This window comes from Ovis canadensis, chromosome 10 (genome assembly GCF_042477335.2).
Source record: "Ovis canadensis isolate MfBH-ARS-UI-01 breed Bighorn chromosome 10, ARS-UI_OviCan_v2, whole genome shotgun sequence".
NCBI lineage: Eukaryota > Metazoa > Chordata > Mammalia > Artiodactyla > Bovidae > Ovis > Ovis canadensis.
This window is the reverse complement of record NC_091254.1, coordinates 89036696-89056087: the sequence shown is the minus strand read 5'-3', so window position 1 is coordinate 89056087 and position 19392 is coordinate 89036696. Positions and strand designations below refer to the sequence as shown.

Below are 19392 nucleotides of genomic sequence, written 5' to 3'. Positions count from 1 at the left end.
AAGACATTCCAGGAAGGAAAAAAAAAAAAAAAAAACTCATCAGGTCAGGAAGAGCCAGCCTCAGGAAGAGCCCCTCCAGAAAACAAGGGCCTCGGGTGATAGATGTAGGCTGTCTGCTCTGAAACAAGCCTGACTCTGGTGGCAAAAGCCCACTGAAGGAAGGAAAAAGCCCTTTGGCTTCTTGATCAAAGTTGATCAATTTGGTCGAAAAAAAAATCAAAGCCAGCGTGCCTCTTCTCCCATGCTTCGCCACCGAGCCTCAGTTCAGCTCAGTTGCTCAGTCATGTCCAACTCTTTGCGACCCCATGCACTGCAGCACGCCAGGCCTCCCTGTCCATCACCAACTCCCAGAGTCTACTCAAACTCATGTCCATCGCGTCGGTGATGCCATCCAACCATCTCATCCTCTGTCGTCGCCAGCTGCAATTACACCTGATGCATCTCTTGCCAGGCTCTTTTTGCAGTCACCAAAGCTGTATTTTCTCAAAAAAAAAAAAAAAGGAGGGGGCAATCACATGATACATGAGGCTCTGAAACTCTTTTCAGAAGTCAGAACAGCTCGCTGTGTCCAGGGTGGTTGTAAAGAGACTAAAAGGATCTAAGGGAGGAGAGAGGGGTGGGAAGGGGAGGCGCTAACTGCCCTAATGCTGCGGGGAGCCACGCAGGAGCCAGGAGAGGGGGAGAGGTAGGAGGCCTGGCTCCAGTGCTGGGGGGAAGGGCGATGGAAGTCAGGTCCCCAGCAGGGGCCGGGCCGTGCCGGAGGCAGAGCCTAAGAGGTCTGAGGGAGGTCCTGAGAGCCTCCACCCTGGACACTCAGGTCAGTGGGGGGACAGGAGATGGGGAAGGCGAGGCAAGGCGTCTGCTGGTCACCGTCATCCTGGTAAATAGAGGACAGAGCTTAGAAACAGGGAATGAAGAGCCAAGGCCAGACTCACATCATAGGAGCTGACCACCTGGATGGGAGCACTGCCTAGTGCCTGACGGCACACCAGTCCCCTCCTGCGATGCTGGGCAATGAGTGAGTGGCCTCCAAACTGTATCCCGAGAGGGCTTGCCACTGTGCAGGCAGCTGGCTCCACCCTCAGAGTTTCTGATTCCACGTGTCTGTGATGTACCCAAGAAGTTGCATTTCCATTGAATTCCCAGGAGCTGCTGCTGCTGGTGTTGGTCTAGAGCCCACCCTTTGAGATACTGCTGCACTGGAGAGTTTTTAAATATTCCTTTAACCCCTGTAGCCACTCACGTAGTCACACACTATTCTGCTACCCGTTTGAGAGCAGCTTGATTGAAAGTCCGTGCTTGCCAGTGGCTTGTATTTGAGAAGTCTGACTTTCCTCTGTCCACAACTTCCTCATCCCACAACCTAACTCCCCCCAGTGACATCATAAGGACTGATCTGATCAATGAGAGCGCCCCTGGAGGAGATGGCCTCTTTCTTCAAGGGCCACCTCTCTCCCCTGCCGGGGCTCCCACGGCAGTCTTGTCCGTATTTTCAAGTCAGTCCATGCCAAACATCCACCCACACTACCCAGATGTTTTCCTGGGATGCAATTAATAGCAAACCTCATTAATGCAGGTTCAATCTTATCAACCAACTGGGAAAGAAAGTGTTAGCACTTCTAGATGAAGGAATGGAGAATCCAGTGGTCGAGTGCCTTGACCAGATCCTCATGACTGGGAGGAACATCTCCAAGCTGATTTCAAAGCTCCATGTCCTTCCACCAACTGGCTGCAGAGCCAACATTGTAAGAGGAGTTCTCGCCTCAGCTCCAAAGCTGCTTCTGCCAGGAGTGAGGCTAAGCGTGTTCTAGCAGGACCATGGTGTTCGCTGGGGTCTCATGTGACTGATTTGGGGAGGCATATACACAGCCTACGAGAGCCATCACCAAGGAAACTCGTTTTACTGTTGGTTTACAGAACCAGTTTCAGACACCCTTATTCCTAACAGCAGTCCTGTAAGGCAGCAGCCCCACTTTAGAGACAGGTAATGAAGAGTCAGTAACTTGCAGAAGCAGGGCGGCAATATACAGCCTTGAATTGATGCTTTTGAGCTGTGGTGTTGAAGAAGACTCTTGAGAGTCCCTTGGACAGCAAGGAGATCCAACCAGTCCATCCTCAAGAAAATCAGTCCTGGATATTCATTGGAAGGACTGATACTGAAGCTGAAACTCCAATGCTTTGGCCATCTGATGCAAAGAACTGACTCATTTGAAAAGACCCTGATGCTGGGAAAGACTGAAGGCACGAGAAGGGGATGACAGAGGATGAGATGGTTGGATGTCATCACTGACTCAATGGACATGAGTTTGAGTAAACTCCAGGAGTTGGTGTTGGACATAGAGGCCTGGCATGCTGCAGTCCATGGGATGGCAAATATTCGAACACGACTGAGCAACTGAACTGAACTGAACCTGCAGAAACTAACTGAGCAATTAATTACAGATTCTGCCAAATTCCATTCAGAAGGCAGGTGCCACATACAGACTCCTAAGCCTCAGATAAAAAATGTTGCTTAAGGAAAAAAAAATTATAAAAAGGAAATTTTGCCAACAAATAAAACTTGTTAGGAAGTTTGAGTCTTTAGATCTATGTAAATAGTGATGAAACCTGGGTCTTCTGCATTGCAGGCAGATTCTTTACCATCTGAACCACCAGCTACTAAGTCACTTCAGTCGTGTCTGACTCTGTGCGACCCCACAGACGGCAGCCCACCAGACTCCCCTGTCCCTGGGATTCTCCCAGGCAAGAACGCTGGAGTGGGTTGCCATTTCCTTCTCCAATGCATGAAAGTGAAAAGTGAAAGTGAAGTTACTCAGTCGTGTCCGACCCTCAGCGATCCCATGGACTGCAGCCTTCCAGGCTCCTCCATCCATGGGATTTTCGAGGCAAGAGTACTGGAATGGGTTGCCATTGCCTTCTCTGCTGAACCACCAGGGAAGCCCCCAAAAGTGAAAGTGTTAGTCACTCAGTTGTGTCTGATTCTCTGCGAGTCACCAGGCTCCTCTGTCCATGGGATTCTCCAGGCAAGAAGACTGGAGTGGGTAGCCGTTCCCTTCTCTAGGGGATCTTCCCAACCCAGGTCTCCTGCATTGCAGGCAGACAGATTCTTTACCATCTGCGCCAGTAGGGCAGCCCATGTAAACAGTGATGAGACCTACATCTGCAGAGCTTGAGACAAACCCATGTGTGTGTTTCTTATGGCTGCTATAACAAATCGTCACAAGCTTAGTGGGTCAAAACAACACGAATTTATTGTCTTAGAGCTCGGGAGGTCAGAAGTCTGACATGGGGTAAAATCGAGGTATGGGCAGGCTTCTTCCCTGTTTCCCTGTCCTTTCAGCTTTTAGAGGTCACCACTTTTCTTGGCTTGTGGTGGCCTTCCAGCAGGTGACCATCGTCCTGACCTCTGTTTCTGTCTTCATATCTCCTCCTTTGACTCTTTTAAAGACCCTTTTGATTACACTGGAGCTCTCAGATGATGCCGGATAAGTGCCTGCCCTCAAGGTCTTTGGCTGAATCACTCCTGCCAGGTCCCTTTTGCTGGGGCAGGAAACATATCCACATGACCCTGGGGATCAGGAATGTGGACATCTTTGTGGGACCAAAGTTCTGCCTCCCACACCATGCGACCTCAGAAATGTCATCCTCAATAAATCATGCAGTGCTTAATCTTTCCCTTGATTTCCGTCTCCGCTATGATAGGGGAACACTTTCCTCTGCCTGCAGGAGCAAGCTTCTCTCTATATCCCGCAAAGATGCCTCATCCCCTCCTTTCCCAAGTCCGCATCCTAGAAAAGCACCGTTTACACCCATCGTGTTAACGAAGGAGTTACTAGTTTCTAAGTAATAAAATAGTCCACTTAGGGTTTCCATCCCAAAATGGTTCAGAATGCGCAACGTGCTTCGTTAGGTACTCGGCTATAGTCCCCTTCATGGCAAGGTTCCATTAATGAGGAGGAAGCAGCCATGTGTCTTTCTTGGTTTTTCCTGCTGTCCCCAAAAGTCAGTGATCGTAGAAGTTTATGATGTGCATTTTTTTTTTTACCAAATTCTGTAGCCAAAAGAGAGCGCAAAGCACTGCTAGGCTTAGGATAACAACAAGGGCCAGCATTGATTCCACAATTACTGTGTGCCTGGGGTAAGCTGTTTTACTCTGATCTGTAATTAAAACCAAGTGACCCATGAGTGATTCGAGAAACATCAGACCACTCGAATACGCCAATGAGATTTACTGTCAGAATATCAATGATAGACACAACTATACCAAAGTCAACAGAATCTGGCGACAGTTGAAATTTGAGTTCAAGTGCTTGAGCACTTGAGCTGCCTCAGACAGCAGCCCTGAGAGGACACAGGTGTATTAATTAAATGCTAACCGCAGTGTTATATCCATCCATTACATCTGAAATCGATGAAAGAAGAGCTTAGCAACCTCTCAGTTCACTTCACTCGCTCAGTCGTGTCCAACTCTTTGCGACCCCATGAATCGAAGCACGCCAGGCCTCCCTGTCCATCACCAACTCCCAGAGTTCACTCAGACTCACGTCCATCGAGTCAGTGATGCCATCCAACCATCCCATCCTCTGTCATCCCCTTCTCTTCCTGCCCCCAATCCCTCCCAGCATCAGAGTCTTTTCCAATGAGTCAGCTCTTCGCATGAGATGGCCAAAGTACTGGAGTTTCAGCTTTAGCATCATTCCCTCCAAAGAAATCCCAGGGCTGATCTCCTTCAGAATGGACTGGTTGGATCTCCTTGCAGTCCAGGGGACTCTCAAGAGTCTTCTCCAACACCATAGTTCAAAAGCATCAATTCTTCGGTGCTCAGCCTTCTTCACAGTCCAACTCTCACATCCATACATGACCACAGGAAAATCCATAGCCTTGACTAGACGGACCTTACTTGGTAAAGTAATGTCTCTGCTTTTGAATATATTATCTAGGTTGGTCATAACTTTTCTTCCAAGGAGTAAGCGTCTTCTAATTTCATGGCTGCAGTCACCATCTGCAGTGATTTTGGAGCCCAAAAAAATAAAGTCTGACACTGTTTCCACTGTTTCCTCATCTACTTCCCATGAAGTGATGGGACCGGATGCCATGATCTTTGTTTTCTGAATGTTGAGCTTTAAGCCAACTTTCTCACTCTCCTCTTTCACTTTCATCAAGAGGCTTTTTAGTTCCTCTTCACTTTCTGCCATAAGGGTGGTGTCATCTGCATATCTGAGGTTATTGATATTTCTCCCAGCAATCTTGATTCCATTGTGCTTCTTCCAGCCCAGCGTTTCTCATGATGTACTCTGCACAGAAGTTAAATAAGCAGGGTGACAATATACGGCCTTGACGCACTCCTTTTCCTAGTTGGAACCAGTCTGTTGTTCCATGTCCAGTTCTAACTGTTGCTTCCTGACCTGCAGACAGATTTCTCAAGAGGCAGGTCAGGTGGTCTGGTATTTCCATCTCTTTCAGAATTTTCCACAGTTTATTGTGATCCCCCACAGCAATAAAAGTGGTTCCTTGGAAGACACAGCTTTCAGAAAATAAAAGGTATCCTGAGTGACGACTGGGTGCTCAGTCTCGGATTTTCACCTGAGTGAGTGTAGGAATTTCATTTTCCATAACGTAGTTTGGGTGTGATGGTTGTTGTAACAAAGTCTAGCGTTTCTTTTCTGTCATGTATGGATGTGAGAGTTGGACTGTGAAGAAAGCTGAGTGCTGAAGAATTGATGCTTTTGAACTGTGGTGTTGGAGAAGACTCTTGAGAGTCCCTTGGACTGCAAGGAGATCCAACCAGTCCATCCTAAAGGAGATCAGCCCTAGGATTTCTTTGGAGGGAATGATGCTACAGCTGAAGCTCTAGTACTTTGGCCACCTCATGCGAAGAGTTGACTCATTGGAAAAGACTCTGATGCTGGGAGGGATTGGGGGCAGGAGGAGAAGGGGACGACCGAGGATGAGATGGCTGGATGGCATCATGGACTCGATGGACGTGAGTCTGAGTGAACTCCGGGAGATGGTGATGGACAGGGAGGCCTGGCGTGCTTTGATTCATGGGGTCGCAAAGAGTCGGACACAACTGAGCGACTGAACTGAACTGAACCCTATTTATGTGTGAACTAAACAAAACCTTTGCCAGTGTTAAGTCACTCAGTCGTGTCCGACTCTTTGCGACCCCATGAACTGCGCAGTCCATGGAATTCTCCAGGCCAGAATACTGGAGTGGGTAGCCATTCCCTTCTCCAGGGGATCTTCCAAACCCAGGGATCCGACCCAGGTGTCCTGCATTGCAGGCGAATTCTTTACCAGCTGAGCCACCAGGGAAGCCCATGCTAAATAATGTTCAGCCAGAAGTTTACAGGTGCTACCCTGACTCGGCAGTCTTCCCTGCAGACCAACATTTACAAGAAATGTGTGAACACCATGACTGGAGCGAAGCTCCAGGCTGTCTCTGTCATCTGGGTGTTCACACCCTCCTGCTTTTCTCTAAAAGGCCCATCACAAGAACCAACCTGACCTCTGGTGTGGACAAACCTCATGACTTTGTTTGGTCTTTGGAATGCATTGGTAAGGCCACATTATCTGAAGTCTTACATAGGCAGAGCATCGTACGGCCCTACCAGGTCCCCAAGAAGACAAATGGGCAGGCTTCAAATGCAGCCAACAGGCTCGTCCTGTGGAGCTCTGCAAAAGCATCTTCCTGGGAGGTCCTTTGATTTCACAGCAGACTGGGCCTCTCCCCACTCTGGTGATGAAACACGGCAGCATGTAGTCTGAGGGTGAAACATGGCTTGTTTATCCCCCAAGGTCCCATCAGGAAACAGTTGGCATACTCAGAAAGACATTTAGATGGGGGTGGGGGCCGGGGCTCCCTAAGTGACGGGTGGGTACCCAGAGTGGTGGCTTTACCATTGCCACCAGTAGGAAGTGGTACAGAGCCAAGACAAAAACCTCAAAGGAGAGTCGTGTGCAGAGGACCCATGTCGGGGGCAGAGTGGCTGGCCCTTGAGGACTCAGTTGTCTGAAGTGGCCGGGGAGGAAAATGCCCTGACCCTCTGATCTCCTGCCACCGCTCCCCTGGGGCCAAGCCATGTGGGGATTGGGAAGACATGGGGGCACTGGGGTTCACCGGAGGGGCTAATGGAACTTTGCAGTGAAGCAGCCAGCATGTGAGCACAGTCCTTGAGGACCGGAGTGGCTGGTTCTTCAGGATACGCATTCACTCGGCAGACATTTGGTTTCCAGTCTGTGAAAAGCACCATGTGAGGGGCCGAGGATGCTGTAATAGTAGCAGCTTCCCCTGGAGGATGCATGGAGCTTGGGGCTGGGGCTTCCCCCATGGACTCTCATAGCCATCTTAGGTGGGTGGGATTCCTGTCACCTGATAGGCAGGCTGCGTGCAGAGGAGGTGGGCTTGCCCAGGGGCGCAGGGGGATGGGGTCAGCAACAAGACTAGCATCCCATTCCCATCCAACCTCATGCCGTACTCCTCACGTGTTGCCCCGGAAAATAGCCCCTTCCTATAAGAAAGTCTAACTGGGGAGAAAACCAGTCCATCAGCGGTGAAGAATCTCCTTCCAGAACTTTCATCTCTCCCACCTTGAGAACAAGGACTAAGATAGCATCACTGCTCTTAAGTGAAAGTAAAGTCGCTCAGTCGCGTCCGACTCCTTGCGACCCCATGGACTGTAGCCCACCAGGCTTCTCCATCCATCGGATTGTCCAGGCAAGAGTACCGGAGTGGGTTGCCTTTTCCTTCTCCAGGGGATCTTCCCAATCCAAGGATTGAACCCAGGTCTCCCGAATTGTAGGCAGACGCTTTACTCTCTGAGCTACCAGGGGCTCGTAAGTGGGAAGGTGTCTAATGTGAGGCGGGGGAAAGTATAGTTACCCGCAGCCCAGCGGGACTGGCTTCAGGAAGGAAGACCCCCTCTTTACGAGATGGGGGGTGGTGGCCTGGAAGACCATGTGGTCCAGGCCAAGAAGGGGGTTCCTCAGAGAGAGTTGCAATTGTGTCTTATGGGATGGGGCCCTGGACGAGCACAGGACGAAAATACAAGGCAGCCAGTTGGAGAGGAAGGGCCTGGAACAGGGAAGGTGTAAGAGCTTACAGTGGGGCCATGGGGGAGACGCCAGCGAGTTGTTCAGCCTCTGTATCCAGTTCTCTACCCCCTGCCCCAGACATGGGCCCGGGAGTGTCCTGAGGTGCCCAGGGCCGGGATAAAATTTAGGTACTTAAACCAGGCAGGCAACTCGCCCTCACAGTCTGCATGTGGTTTGCAGGGGACCATCCCCAGACCAGCAGCACTCACTGACGTGCCCTTGGACTTTGTTAGAAATGCAAGCTCGGGGGACCTACTCCTCCTTATTAGAAATGCAACCTCCTTCTCAGGCCTCCAGAGACAGCAACTCTGGGCATGGGATCCAGAAACTGCTCTCTCAAGCCCTAGGGTTGGTTCTGAGGCAGGCTCCAGTTTGAGAACCTCTGCTCATGGGCTTGCCAGGTGGCACAGTGGTAAAGAATCCGCCTGCCAATGCAGGAGACACAGGAGATGTGGGTTCAATCCCTGACTGGGAAGATCCCCTGGAGTAGTAAATGGAAACCCATTCTAGTATTCTTACTGGGAAAATTCTATGGACAGAGGAGTCTGGCAGGCTACAGTCCATGGGGTCGTGAAGAGTTGGATATGACACACACACACAGAGGCACACACAGACCTCCCCACACACACAACTATGGAGTCACAGAGCCGTAAGTCTGAGGATCATGACTATAAGGAACTTGAAGCTGTGGTCAGTGGGGCTGGGGTGAGGGGGTGGAAAGAGGGTGGGTCCCCAGGGACAGAGGCATGTGAAATAGTACGGGACAGCCTCTGATAAATAGGGGCCAAGGTGTGCAGGGACAGGGGCAGTGCAGGAGATGCTGCTGTTTGCTCACTCAGGCTTGTCTGACTCTGTGACCCCGTGGGCCACAGCATGCCAGGCAGGAGATACGAGGACTCGGGCAAGACTCTGGGTGAGCTCTGGTCACAGTTCCGGGGAGACAGTAGGGCAGGGGCAAGGGGGGTGAGGGGCACAGCTAAGGTGGAGGAGGCCGTCCGTGGCACCTCGTTGGTGCCAGCTCACTTGGACCCTCATCCATTTTCTTCTGCTCTTCTAAGTCCCTCTTTTGATGCTAAGCCCCTGCTGGGCAGCGGGTGCTGGAAAAGACGCTGGGGATAAAGGGCTGGAGAACCCCGTGATTCTTCCGGCAGCGGGGAGGCCGCAGTGGAGACTGTCGGTTATTGCCCTCTGGTTATGCAGGGAGGTCGGAGGTGGCTTTGCTGTCTCGAGTTCAGGGCTGTGGGTGTGTGGACAGGGAGGCGGGGTGGGTGTCCGGGAGCCTGTGTGCCTGGGGGACTGGGCAGGAAGAAAGGCATTTTAAAATTAAACCTTCTTTTTAGACAGAATGCTGTTGCACACTTAACAACATTCTGTCTGAAAAACAATGTTTAATTGCACACTTAACAGGGCTTCCCTTGTGGCTCAGCTGGTAAAGAATCCGCCTGCCATGCAGGAGACCTGGGTTGGGAAGATCCCCTGGAGAAGGGAAGAGCTACCCACTCCAGTACTCTGGCCTGGAGAATTCCATGGACAGTCCATGGGATCGCTAAGAGTCAGACGCACCTGAGCAAGTTTCTCACACACACACACTTAACAGACCACAGCCTAGTATAAAAAGAAAGGCGGCTGGGGAGCTGGGCGGAGATGGGATCGTCATCACGCGTCGGGTGTGCGTCGGCGTTTTCTATCTCTGTTTTCTCACCCTCACCCAAACCCCCTGGCCTCGTGAGACCGTGAAGGACATTCCGAAAGTTGGGGGTCTTATCCCGCAGGCACTGGGCAGCCTTTGAGGCCTCTCAAAGCGGAAACGGTTGCAGCAGATCCTCTGAGTCTCTGGTTCTCCATCCTGACCACTCATTTGCCCTGATGAGGAGCTGATGAAAAGAAAACGCAGCTACCGGCCCAGCCCCGCTCAGCAAAGAGGCCAGGGCCCAGCCCTGGACTGTGGATGGGGCCTGAGCGCCGGGGACAACACCCCCAGCGGCCCGGCCGGCTGGAGGGGCTGAGCTCAGACTCAGCAAAAAGCGCTCGGCAGACTCGCCTCTAACTGGCGTTTTGTTTTCTTTCAGGAATGTCCGTGCCGAAGGTGAGTCTCCTTCCTCCTTCCCTATGTGGCTTCATGATGTAAGCTGTAAGCTGTACAACCTGTTTTGTCCCTCGTTGTCCACAGCTGCACCCCATTCACTCAACGTGCATCTAGCATCCACCAGGGACCCATCCTGAGTCCCTGTGTGGCCTTTTCTTCTCTTTAGAAACTTCTGTGTACAGGCATTCCTCGTGTTACCATGCTTCTCAGAGACTGTGTTTTTGGTTTGTGGCAACCCTGTGTTGTCAGATGATGGTTAACATTTTTCAGCAGTAAGGCATTTTAAATTAAACATTGTTTTTTAGACATAATGCTATTGCGCACTTAACAGACCACAGCATAGTGTAGACGTGACTTTCGTGTGCACCGTAAAACCCAAAACTTGTGTGACTTGTTTTATCACAGTCATTGTTTTACTGCGGTGGTCTGGAACCAAACCCGCTGTACCTCTGAGGTCTGCCTGTATAGCCCTTCTCAGGCTAACAATAAAACTGTAAAACAAGAAGAACCTTCATTTTGTCATTGTCGCTACGTAGAGTGTAAGGGAATAAAAAATTCTTAATCCTGGATCCCACCTCTGGAGGGTCTGCGGTAAGTTACTAAATACACACCAGCTGCTTTCTGCCATTCATTCTCACTGATGATGCTGGACCAGGGAGGAGCTTGTTTCCAGCCCAGACTGTTTTCTCTTTGTCAGAGCTGCTTCGGTTACCCCTTGAGCATCTTCTTCATCGTGGTCAATGAGTTCTGCGAAAGGTTCTCTTACTATGGAATGAGAGGTAACCCTTTTTGGCACCCCTCACCCCCATTGCCACCACCCCCCACTCCGCCCCCCCCCGACCCCCGGTCAGTGAGGAGCCCGAGTTACCTCTGCCACTGCTCACCTCCTTGCCATCTCCTCCTCCACTACCCTCTGCAAAAAGCACTCCTGATCCTGTACTTCCAACGTTTCCTGGGCTGGAACGACAACCTGGGCACCGCCATCTATCACACGTTCGTTGCCCTGTGCTACCTGACGCCCATCCTCGGAGCTCTCATCGCCGACTCCTGGCTGGGGAAGTTCAAGTGAGTTGTGGCAGCTCTCTTGTTAACGAGCACGCCAACAAGTAATGATAAGCCTTGAGAGTTGGCATGGTGGGCTCAGGGCACGAGGAATTAGGGAATGTAAAAAACTCTGGGGACAGGGTCCCAGGCCCCATTTCTGCTCATCTTCGTATGGCCAGAGTTCAGCAGCGGCCTGGCATTCAGCAGGATGGATGTGAGTAGCGTTGGTAGGATTTTTGGCCTCCTGTCTCATGTTGAAATAGCAGCAGGAATAGCGTCTGTTAATGATGCATGAGGAATTAAGGGCTAGGAGCACAAAGAAGCTCCCTGAAAACACCCCAGCAGCTGAAAGGCTCAAACTGCTAGACGGTGGGGCATGGAGTGCTCAGCTGGTCATGCAGGGAGAGGTCCAAGAGCACCCTCAGTGGTGGGGGGGTGGGGGTGGTCCTTGGGAATTTTCCTTGGACTTAACACAGGAGGAAATAAAGGCTCTTCCAGCTGAAATTCGTGATGTGGGCGGAGGCAGGAATATTCACCATCTCAGAATAAATCAGTGTCATTCAAAATTAACCAATGGACCACTCCTGCCCAAGTGTTGTTACCAGATACACAATCATGCTCTCTCGCTGTTCAGAGATGCAGGTCCTCATTTTGATAGTTAGACACTGAGTCTTTCACATAGTTCAAAGAGAAAACAGATCTTCCTTCTCCCCAGGCTCCTCTAGCCACAACTTTGCTCAGTGCCTACATGCTGGGGGCCAAATTCTTCAGCAGGCTGCCTTTCAAAGGGGTATCCGGTTATTGTCCCAAATTGAGGAACAAGGACATTCGTGACTGGGCTTTTGAAAATTGGAAGCAGAGGCCTTTTTGCGCTGGCGTTGGAAGTGGACAGTCCTTGTGTGATTGACTGGGATTCTCTTGACCTCTTTTAACACAGGACGATCGTGTCGCTGTCCATCGTCTACACCATTGGGCAGGTAGTCATTGCTGTGAGCTCAATTAATGACCTCACGGACTTCAACCATGATGGAACCCCAAACAATATTTCTGTGCACGTGTGAGTTGATGTTAACTGTGGCCCTACCCCCGCCTTCTCACTAGTTGCTTGTCTGGTGCTCTGATTTTTTTTTTTTTTTTTTTTTGTAATTTTTAAATTGAAGTGTAGTTGACTTACAGTGTTGTGTTAGTTTCTGATGTGCAGCAAAATGATTCCATTATACATACATATTCTTTTTCATATTTTTTCGTTATGGTTTACTACAAGATATCAAATACAGTTCCTATATAGTAGGACTTTGTTGTTTATCTGTTTTATATATAGTAGTTTGTATCTGCCAATCCCAAACTCCTATCCCTTCTCCCTTTACTGCTCTCAGTTTTAATCATTTTCCTTGAAACTTTGGGCTTCCCAGCTGGCACTAGTGGTAAAGAACTCACCTGAAAATGCAGGAGACGTTAGAGATGTGTGTTTGATCCCTGGGTCAGGAAGATCCCCGGAGGAGGGCATGGCAGCCCACTCCAGTATTCTTGCCTGGAGAATCCCATGAACAGAGGAGCCTGGTTGGCTACAGTCCATAGGGTTGCAAAGAGTCAGAGATGACTGGAGGAACTTAGCACACAGCATACTTGAAACTTCATCCTAAGTGGAAGGAAGGCTTTCCTTCCTCCATCAGCGTAGAGAGAGGTGTTTAGCTGACTCAGAGTTGGGTCTTGAGGACCTAACTGTCCTAACCGTTGTCTGGAGTCACTGCTCACCTGGAGGCTGGGCGTCTTGGGTGCACCTGCCCTGAGTCACGGTCAGCGCACAGGGTGTTTGTGTTCATCTCTGTCCTCCCTGGAGGGACACTGACCACATGGACCCTGATCCTCGGTTTCCCCAGGTTTCCTCAAGACTCTGTACCTTCAGTTTTCAGTCTTGTACCACATCTCTGCTCATTTTCCAGTAATTCAGTTTGTTCCAGTCTGATGTTCTGCTTTCCTGATAAAAAGTACTATTGGCACCAGCTCTCCTACGAGATGAATTTCCCTTCACAGCAGTCTGGCCTAGCAGACAAGTTGTAAAGATTTATTTAGCTTCCTGGTCTTTCGCTTCAGTTCCTGGATCTATAGTAAACCATCTAATGGGTTAGGAAAATACCATTGAAATTCAAATTAGTATCTGCAGTATCTTGTGTTTCTGGTTTGTTGGTTAATCAGATTGCCTTCCAGACTAGTCCCTGGATGTGACATGTATGGTCCCCCCAGGGTACCGTGTTGGTGGGGGCCCAGTGGGTATAAACTCAGCCCACAGCTCAATCTCCCAGGGTCTGCATCCCACAGACGAGCTGTAAGACCTGGGCCAACTTATCTCCTCCATGCCTCAATTTTCTAATCTACAATGTCAATTAAGAACATGTACTTTGGTGCCAGGCTGTATGGGTTCAAGTTCTGCCTGTGCCTCTCGCTTATTGTGTGATCTTCAGCAGGTTTTTCACCTCGTGCCCAGGTGTCCTCATTTGTAATAATATCTGCCTGTGTATTAATCCAGGTGGAGAACCCGGAACACTGCCTGCCAGGCAGTACATACATAAGACAGCATAGTGACTTATTTTATTTTGTGAGGTTAGTACTGAAACCCTGTTGAGAGTAGACGGTATATAATATTCAACTGGCTGTTTTTGTTGTCCTTTAAAATGCTTAGTGATACCACCAAAGACAAGTTGTTTTAAGAGGCAAATAGGCTGAAAGAGATGTTAATCCAGGAGGACAGACATGGTTTTTAAAAAAAGATTTTTTTTAATTTTTAAAAAATTCTTGCTATGTGAAGTATCGTCCTTGACTTTATCTGTTTCATAAAACATTTTTAGCATTTTAAAGCAGTATTAACAACCAAGAAAATATGGAATAAGCGTTTATAAAATCTGAAATTTGTAGTGAGTGCAGGCTCAGTCAGTTCAGTTGTGTCTGACTCTTCACAACATGGACTGTAGCCCACAGGCTCTTCTGTCCCTGGGATTCTCTAGGCAAAATACTGGAGTGGGTTGCCATTCCCTCCTCCAGGGGATTTTCGCAACCCAAGGATCAAACCCATGTCTTATGTCTCCTGCATTGACAGATGGGGTCTTTACCACTAGCACCACATGGGAAGCTCAAAATTTGTAGCAACCTATTATAAATCTAACAAAACTAAAAATGAGGTTTGGTAGATCCTATGAGTTATTTTCTTCAGTTCAGGAGGTAAAACACAAGTAACTTGAAAAAGACAAAAGTAAAATTTAAAGATCATATTTAATCCCTTTTATTATGATGATCTCTTTATTATAAAAAAGTTATAAACCTTTTGCTCTACTTTTTTCCAGTCTTCTGTACTTTATGAACAAGTTAAGATCCTACTACATAAACTGCTATTCTGCTTTGCAATTAAATCATGTTTTCTAAAGTCTTCTAACAACTGTTTCGAGTCTGATATGACTGTATCAGAGACAATGCTTAAAATTTCACTTACACATTCTTTTGCTAAAAATTATAAGGTAACAAAAGAATTCCATACATAAATCTTTGTTCCACACCTAAAACATTGTTTTAAATTTTCTAGATGATAAATTATTAGATAAAGGTACAGATTTGAAGGCCCTTGAGTTCAAGTTTCATTCAACTGTCAAGACTGCATTCCTGTGAACTATCTTCTCATACACGTTGAATCCCTTCTGTGTGCCTGGTCATCTTAGGGAAATTAGGGGAAAGAGAAGCTCCTACTTCTAAGGATCTCATGTTTCGGAATCCCCACCTCTTTTACAGGGCACTCTCCATGATTGGCCTGGTCCTGATCGCTCTGGGTACCGGAGGGATAAAGCCTTGCGTGTCTGCATTTGGCGGAGATCAGTTTGAAGAGGGCCAGGTAAGCACATGTGCCTCCATTGAAACCATATCAATGATTATAAACACCCAGGAATCAGATCCTAGTGACACAAAGTGTTTTCTCCATTGGAGGCTGTTCGGGTACACGTGACAATAAGACACTGACCAAAGCTAGGTTCAAAGTCAGGTCCGATCATCAGCTACAGTTGACCCTCGGCTATAAAGCCAAAGTCACCATACCTTATCCTTTCTATTACAGGAAAAGCAAAGGAACAGATTTTTTTCCATCTTTTATTTGGCCATTAATGCTGGAAGTTTGCTTTCTACTATCATCACCCCCATGCTCAGAGGTAAAAAAACATATATATCTGAAATGGACCTTGGTTATTCTTTTTTTTTCAATTGTGAGGAGAAGTCAGGTGGAAAGGTTGAGAATTTGTTGGTTTGCCCCTGGTGGCTCAGAGGTTAAAGCGTCTGCCTGCAATGTGGGAGACCCGGGTTCGATCCTTGAGTTGGGAAGATCCCCTGGAGAAGGAAATGGCAACCCACTCCAGTACTCTTGCCTGCAGAATCCCATGGACAGAGGAGCTTGATGAGCTACAGTCCACGGGTCGCAAAGAGTCGGACACGACTGAGTGAGGCGCAGTACCATTCTCTCATAACATTTCAGCCATCATATACATGCTGGAGGACTCCATGAAATTCAAAATGCCGACTGCTTTTCTTTCAGGGTTTATCTCTTTTTCTAATCTTATTAGAATCCCTTATCCTAGAGACCCCTGCAGAAACTAAACTATCCTTAGCATAGCAATCCATTTTTCTATACTATTTTTTAAAATTTGAATTTATTTATTTTTCATGGGAGGGTAATCACTTTACAATATCTTGTTGGTTTCTCTCATATAGCAACATGAATCAGCCATAAGTATACATATGTCCCATCCCTCTCGAACCCCCCTCCCACCTCCCACCCTATCCCACCCTGATTTTTCCATATTATTGTTAATGCAAAGTTCTTATTTATGGTAAAAGCTAAGACAAGAGAGGCTATTTGGAAACTAAACTGGGTAGGCCAGAGTTGACATTTTTGCCTTCAGACCTTGCTCCCCAGTGACATTCAGTGAGTCAGGAAGAATTTGGCAGGCTAGGTTTTATTTGTTTTCCTATCATCTTCTTTCCTTTTTCCTTTCATTTTCTACTAGAAATTTCTAAAAGAACTGCCCCCAAGAAAGAGAAAGAGATTACAGCTATCCACAGCCCTCAGATCTTTGTGCTTGCCGGCACTCCACTAAGAGTTTATGAATTTCCCACGTGGAAGGAAATATATGGGGACAAATGAGACCAAAATAGGTGTCCATTTTGGTGTGTCCATGGTATCCACAGCACGAATCATAATGAATTATGGAAGGAGATAATTCATGGGGTTAATGTATTTCTGCCTGAAGTAGTATTTTGAAGAGTACTACTCTTCAAAGATTTAAATCTCATTTAACTTGTTTAAATGAGACAAGTTGCCTTTAAATCTCATTCTAACTTATTCTGTATGAACATTTACTAGCTTTTATTCTTACATTATGTTTCCTTACCTCCTCTAAGCTCCTCCGCCTCCAGGTTCTACTATATTCTAGTATGTGCTGTGCATGTTTGAATTGGAGAATGTATAATAGGATAGTCGTTAAAGGAAAACCATGGCTCTTATACAAATATGAAATGAATGTTTTACAAAGATTTTATGTAACTTATTAGTCAGTGAGGGAACTGGAAAACTGCTGCAATCAGTGTAAATAAGGATTTGCCTGAGATTTATGCTCTTTATTGGGTGGGGACATTATTTTGCATTGTTGTGAATAGGAATTGCTTGTACAGTCATGAGCAGGGAACATTGGCATGACTTCAGTTTTCTGCCTAGTCGACTCTTTTTTCTCTGCAGAACTGTGAGACAGCTGATCAAAGACAAAGCCAAACCCCTTTAGGATCAGATGATTCCTGGAGGCTGCAGTCATTTCTGTTGCCCCTTCCAGAGTCTTTATTTTTTTTCCCCTACCAACCCTAGGATTTCAGAGCTAAAATAGATCTTCAGTCAGGAGTTGAGAGACTATGGTCCACGGGCCAAATTCAGAAATCTGGACAAAGCCATCAATGTGCGTATAATCTGTGGCTGGCTTCACCCTACAAAGGCAGGGCTGAGTAGGTAGGACAGGTCTGTAGCCTACAAGATTTATTGACTCTTCACAGAAAAGTTTGTTGATCCCTGCTCTGGGTGATCTAATTGTTTTCTTTTTAAAATGTAGTTTAATTTTATTTGGCCATGTCACATGGCCTGAGGGATCTTGGTTCCCTGACCAGAGATCAAACCTGTGTTCCCTGCAATAGAAGTGCAATGTCTTAACCACTAGGCCACCAGGAAAATCCCTAACTGTTTTCTAATTGGCATGAATTCAGGGGCATACAGTCCTGATTTTCCAGGGCCCTTTGATTTTACTTTCTGAGTCCCACTTTCTTCAGGTTATTGTATCCAGGTCATTTTCATCTCCCCTCCTAAGTAAGTCCACAGAACATAAGGGTTCCCACTGATTTTGGCTTGGCTGGTATTAGACATCTATTTAGAGGCTAAGGTTAGAATCTCCCTTCATCTGCTATTTCCGCTACAAAGCTGCTTTGCTTAGCTGGCAATGACATCAGTAAGACAAATGAGTAAGTCTAGAAAATTAAATGAAAACAATGTGTAATTACCAGTTAAGGATTTTTTTAAAAACTTAAATAAATGAGTACTACCATTGCCATAATGAATTTTCATGTTGTCATTTCCCCCCAGTTCAGGTATGCGGAATTCACAGTAAGCAAGCTTGTTACCCCCTGGCCTTTGGGGTTCCTGCTGCACTCATGGCTGTATCTCTGAGTAAGTAGAAGTCAGTTAGATTAACACAGTCCTGTGGTCAGGCCAGGCCCTCGCATAAATTGTTGTGACCAACTTTTAAAAGTTCATGTAACAAATTGTAATAGTACTCAGCCCAAAGAATTGCCATCCCACGTTAAACATACTCTGATAATTCAAAGAAAATAGAGTTGGCATATTGTTTCAGAGAGAATAGGATGAAAAAAAGAGTCTACCGGAAAAGGGATCTCTTGAGTGGTACTTTTAAGGCTTTAAGACTATTTAGGCAGATTAAGAAGGAATTTTAAGATTGAGGTAGAATCTGCTGGACGAGGTGAACCTATGGCTGAAAGCTTTTGTTCTTATCATCGACAACTCACCTAAAGATATGGCAACCTGCTCCAACAGTCATTTAAATACTTCTAAATAAACCTGTTTTCTGAAATGTATCATTTCCAAATGTTTAAGACTATCTTCCCTCTGGGAGGAGTATGTGTGTATAGTCATTTGCATGTTAAGTTCTTGGCATTGGCTGCCTAGAAAGTGGGAAGAGTATTCCACAGAAGATAGTCCAATTTTAAAGACGGTAGATGTCTTCATTTCCTTGGGCTACCATAACAAAACACCACATACTGAGTAGTTTAAATAACAGAAATTTATTATCTCACATTGGTGGGTGCTGGATTGAAGAAAATTAGCATTGAGTGAGAACACAAGCAAACCTCTCTTCCTTTAAAGAACACCCACAATCTGCCACATACTTGGAGATATGCTTGAGAGCTGGCAACTGTCAAAACTTCAAGCCTTCTTAAACTGACAAAAACAAATAGATCATCAAACAATCCATCAGTGTTTTAAAACTACTGAGTTGTGGTGTTGGATAATCAGAAATCCTAGCATAAGGATTGTTTTTCAGAATCTCTTCCAGAAAGACTTCCGCCCCCCTGCCAAGTTATTTTCACAACACCATGCATTTTCTAAGAAGATCCATGAAAGAATGACCTCACTGAAAAAGTACTTTTAACCTTCATAAAGCTGTAGTTGCAGATGCATAGATGGACAGATCTGTTTCTGTCCCATGACCACAGAGTAAATTCTGTCACATTATATTAAGTAAAAGTTTCAACAGATTAATTCCTATTTTTTGTCTATAGATCTGAAAAAAGAAGAAAAAATTTTCTCTTCCCATTGCAACCCCAGAAAATTAAACCTGTGTTCTCTGCCCTTGTAGAATAAGGCATTAATCTGCTTTGTCAAAGCACTTATCCCTTTAAAGAGGAATAGGACTCACTCTCAAATCACTGTACTGAGCATCTGCAAGCTGCCCTGAGTTCTGGGAAGGAGATGGTATTAGGCTTCAGTGTTTACATATGAAAACACAGTGTAATATTTCTCAGAAGCCCCTGTGATTATTAGTCAAAACCACTGTGGAACCTGGGGGAGAGGGCAGTAAACC

General features: G+C 46.9%; 1 protein-coding gene across 1 annotated transcript in view; it reads left to right on the top strand.

Moving 5' to 3' along the window:
• The window catches only part of SLC15A1 (solute carrier family 15 member 1), a 50256-nt gene that overhangs the window by 10760 nt on the left and 20104 nt on the right, over nucleotides 1-19392 (top strand). The window contains exons 2-8 of the mRNA XM_069601927.1: nucleotides 10164-10180; nucleotides 10878-10959; nucleotides 11104-11245; nucleotides 12162-12281; nucleotides 15002-15101; nucleotides 15321-15411; nucleotides 17877-17960. Coding sequence (XP_069458028.1) covers nucleotides 10164-10180; nucleotides 10878-10959; nucleotides 11104-11245; nucleotides 12162-12281; nucleotides 15002-15101; nucleotides 15321-15411; nucleotides 17877-17960 — 636 coding nt within the window. The remainder of the gene's footprint in view (nucleotides 1-10163; nucleotides 10181-10877; nucleotides 10960-11103; nucleotides 11246-12161; nucleotides 12282-15001; nucleotides 15102-15320; nucleotides 15412-17876; nucleotides 17961-19392) is intronic.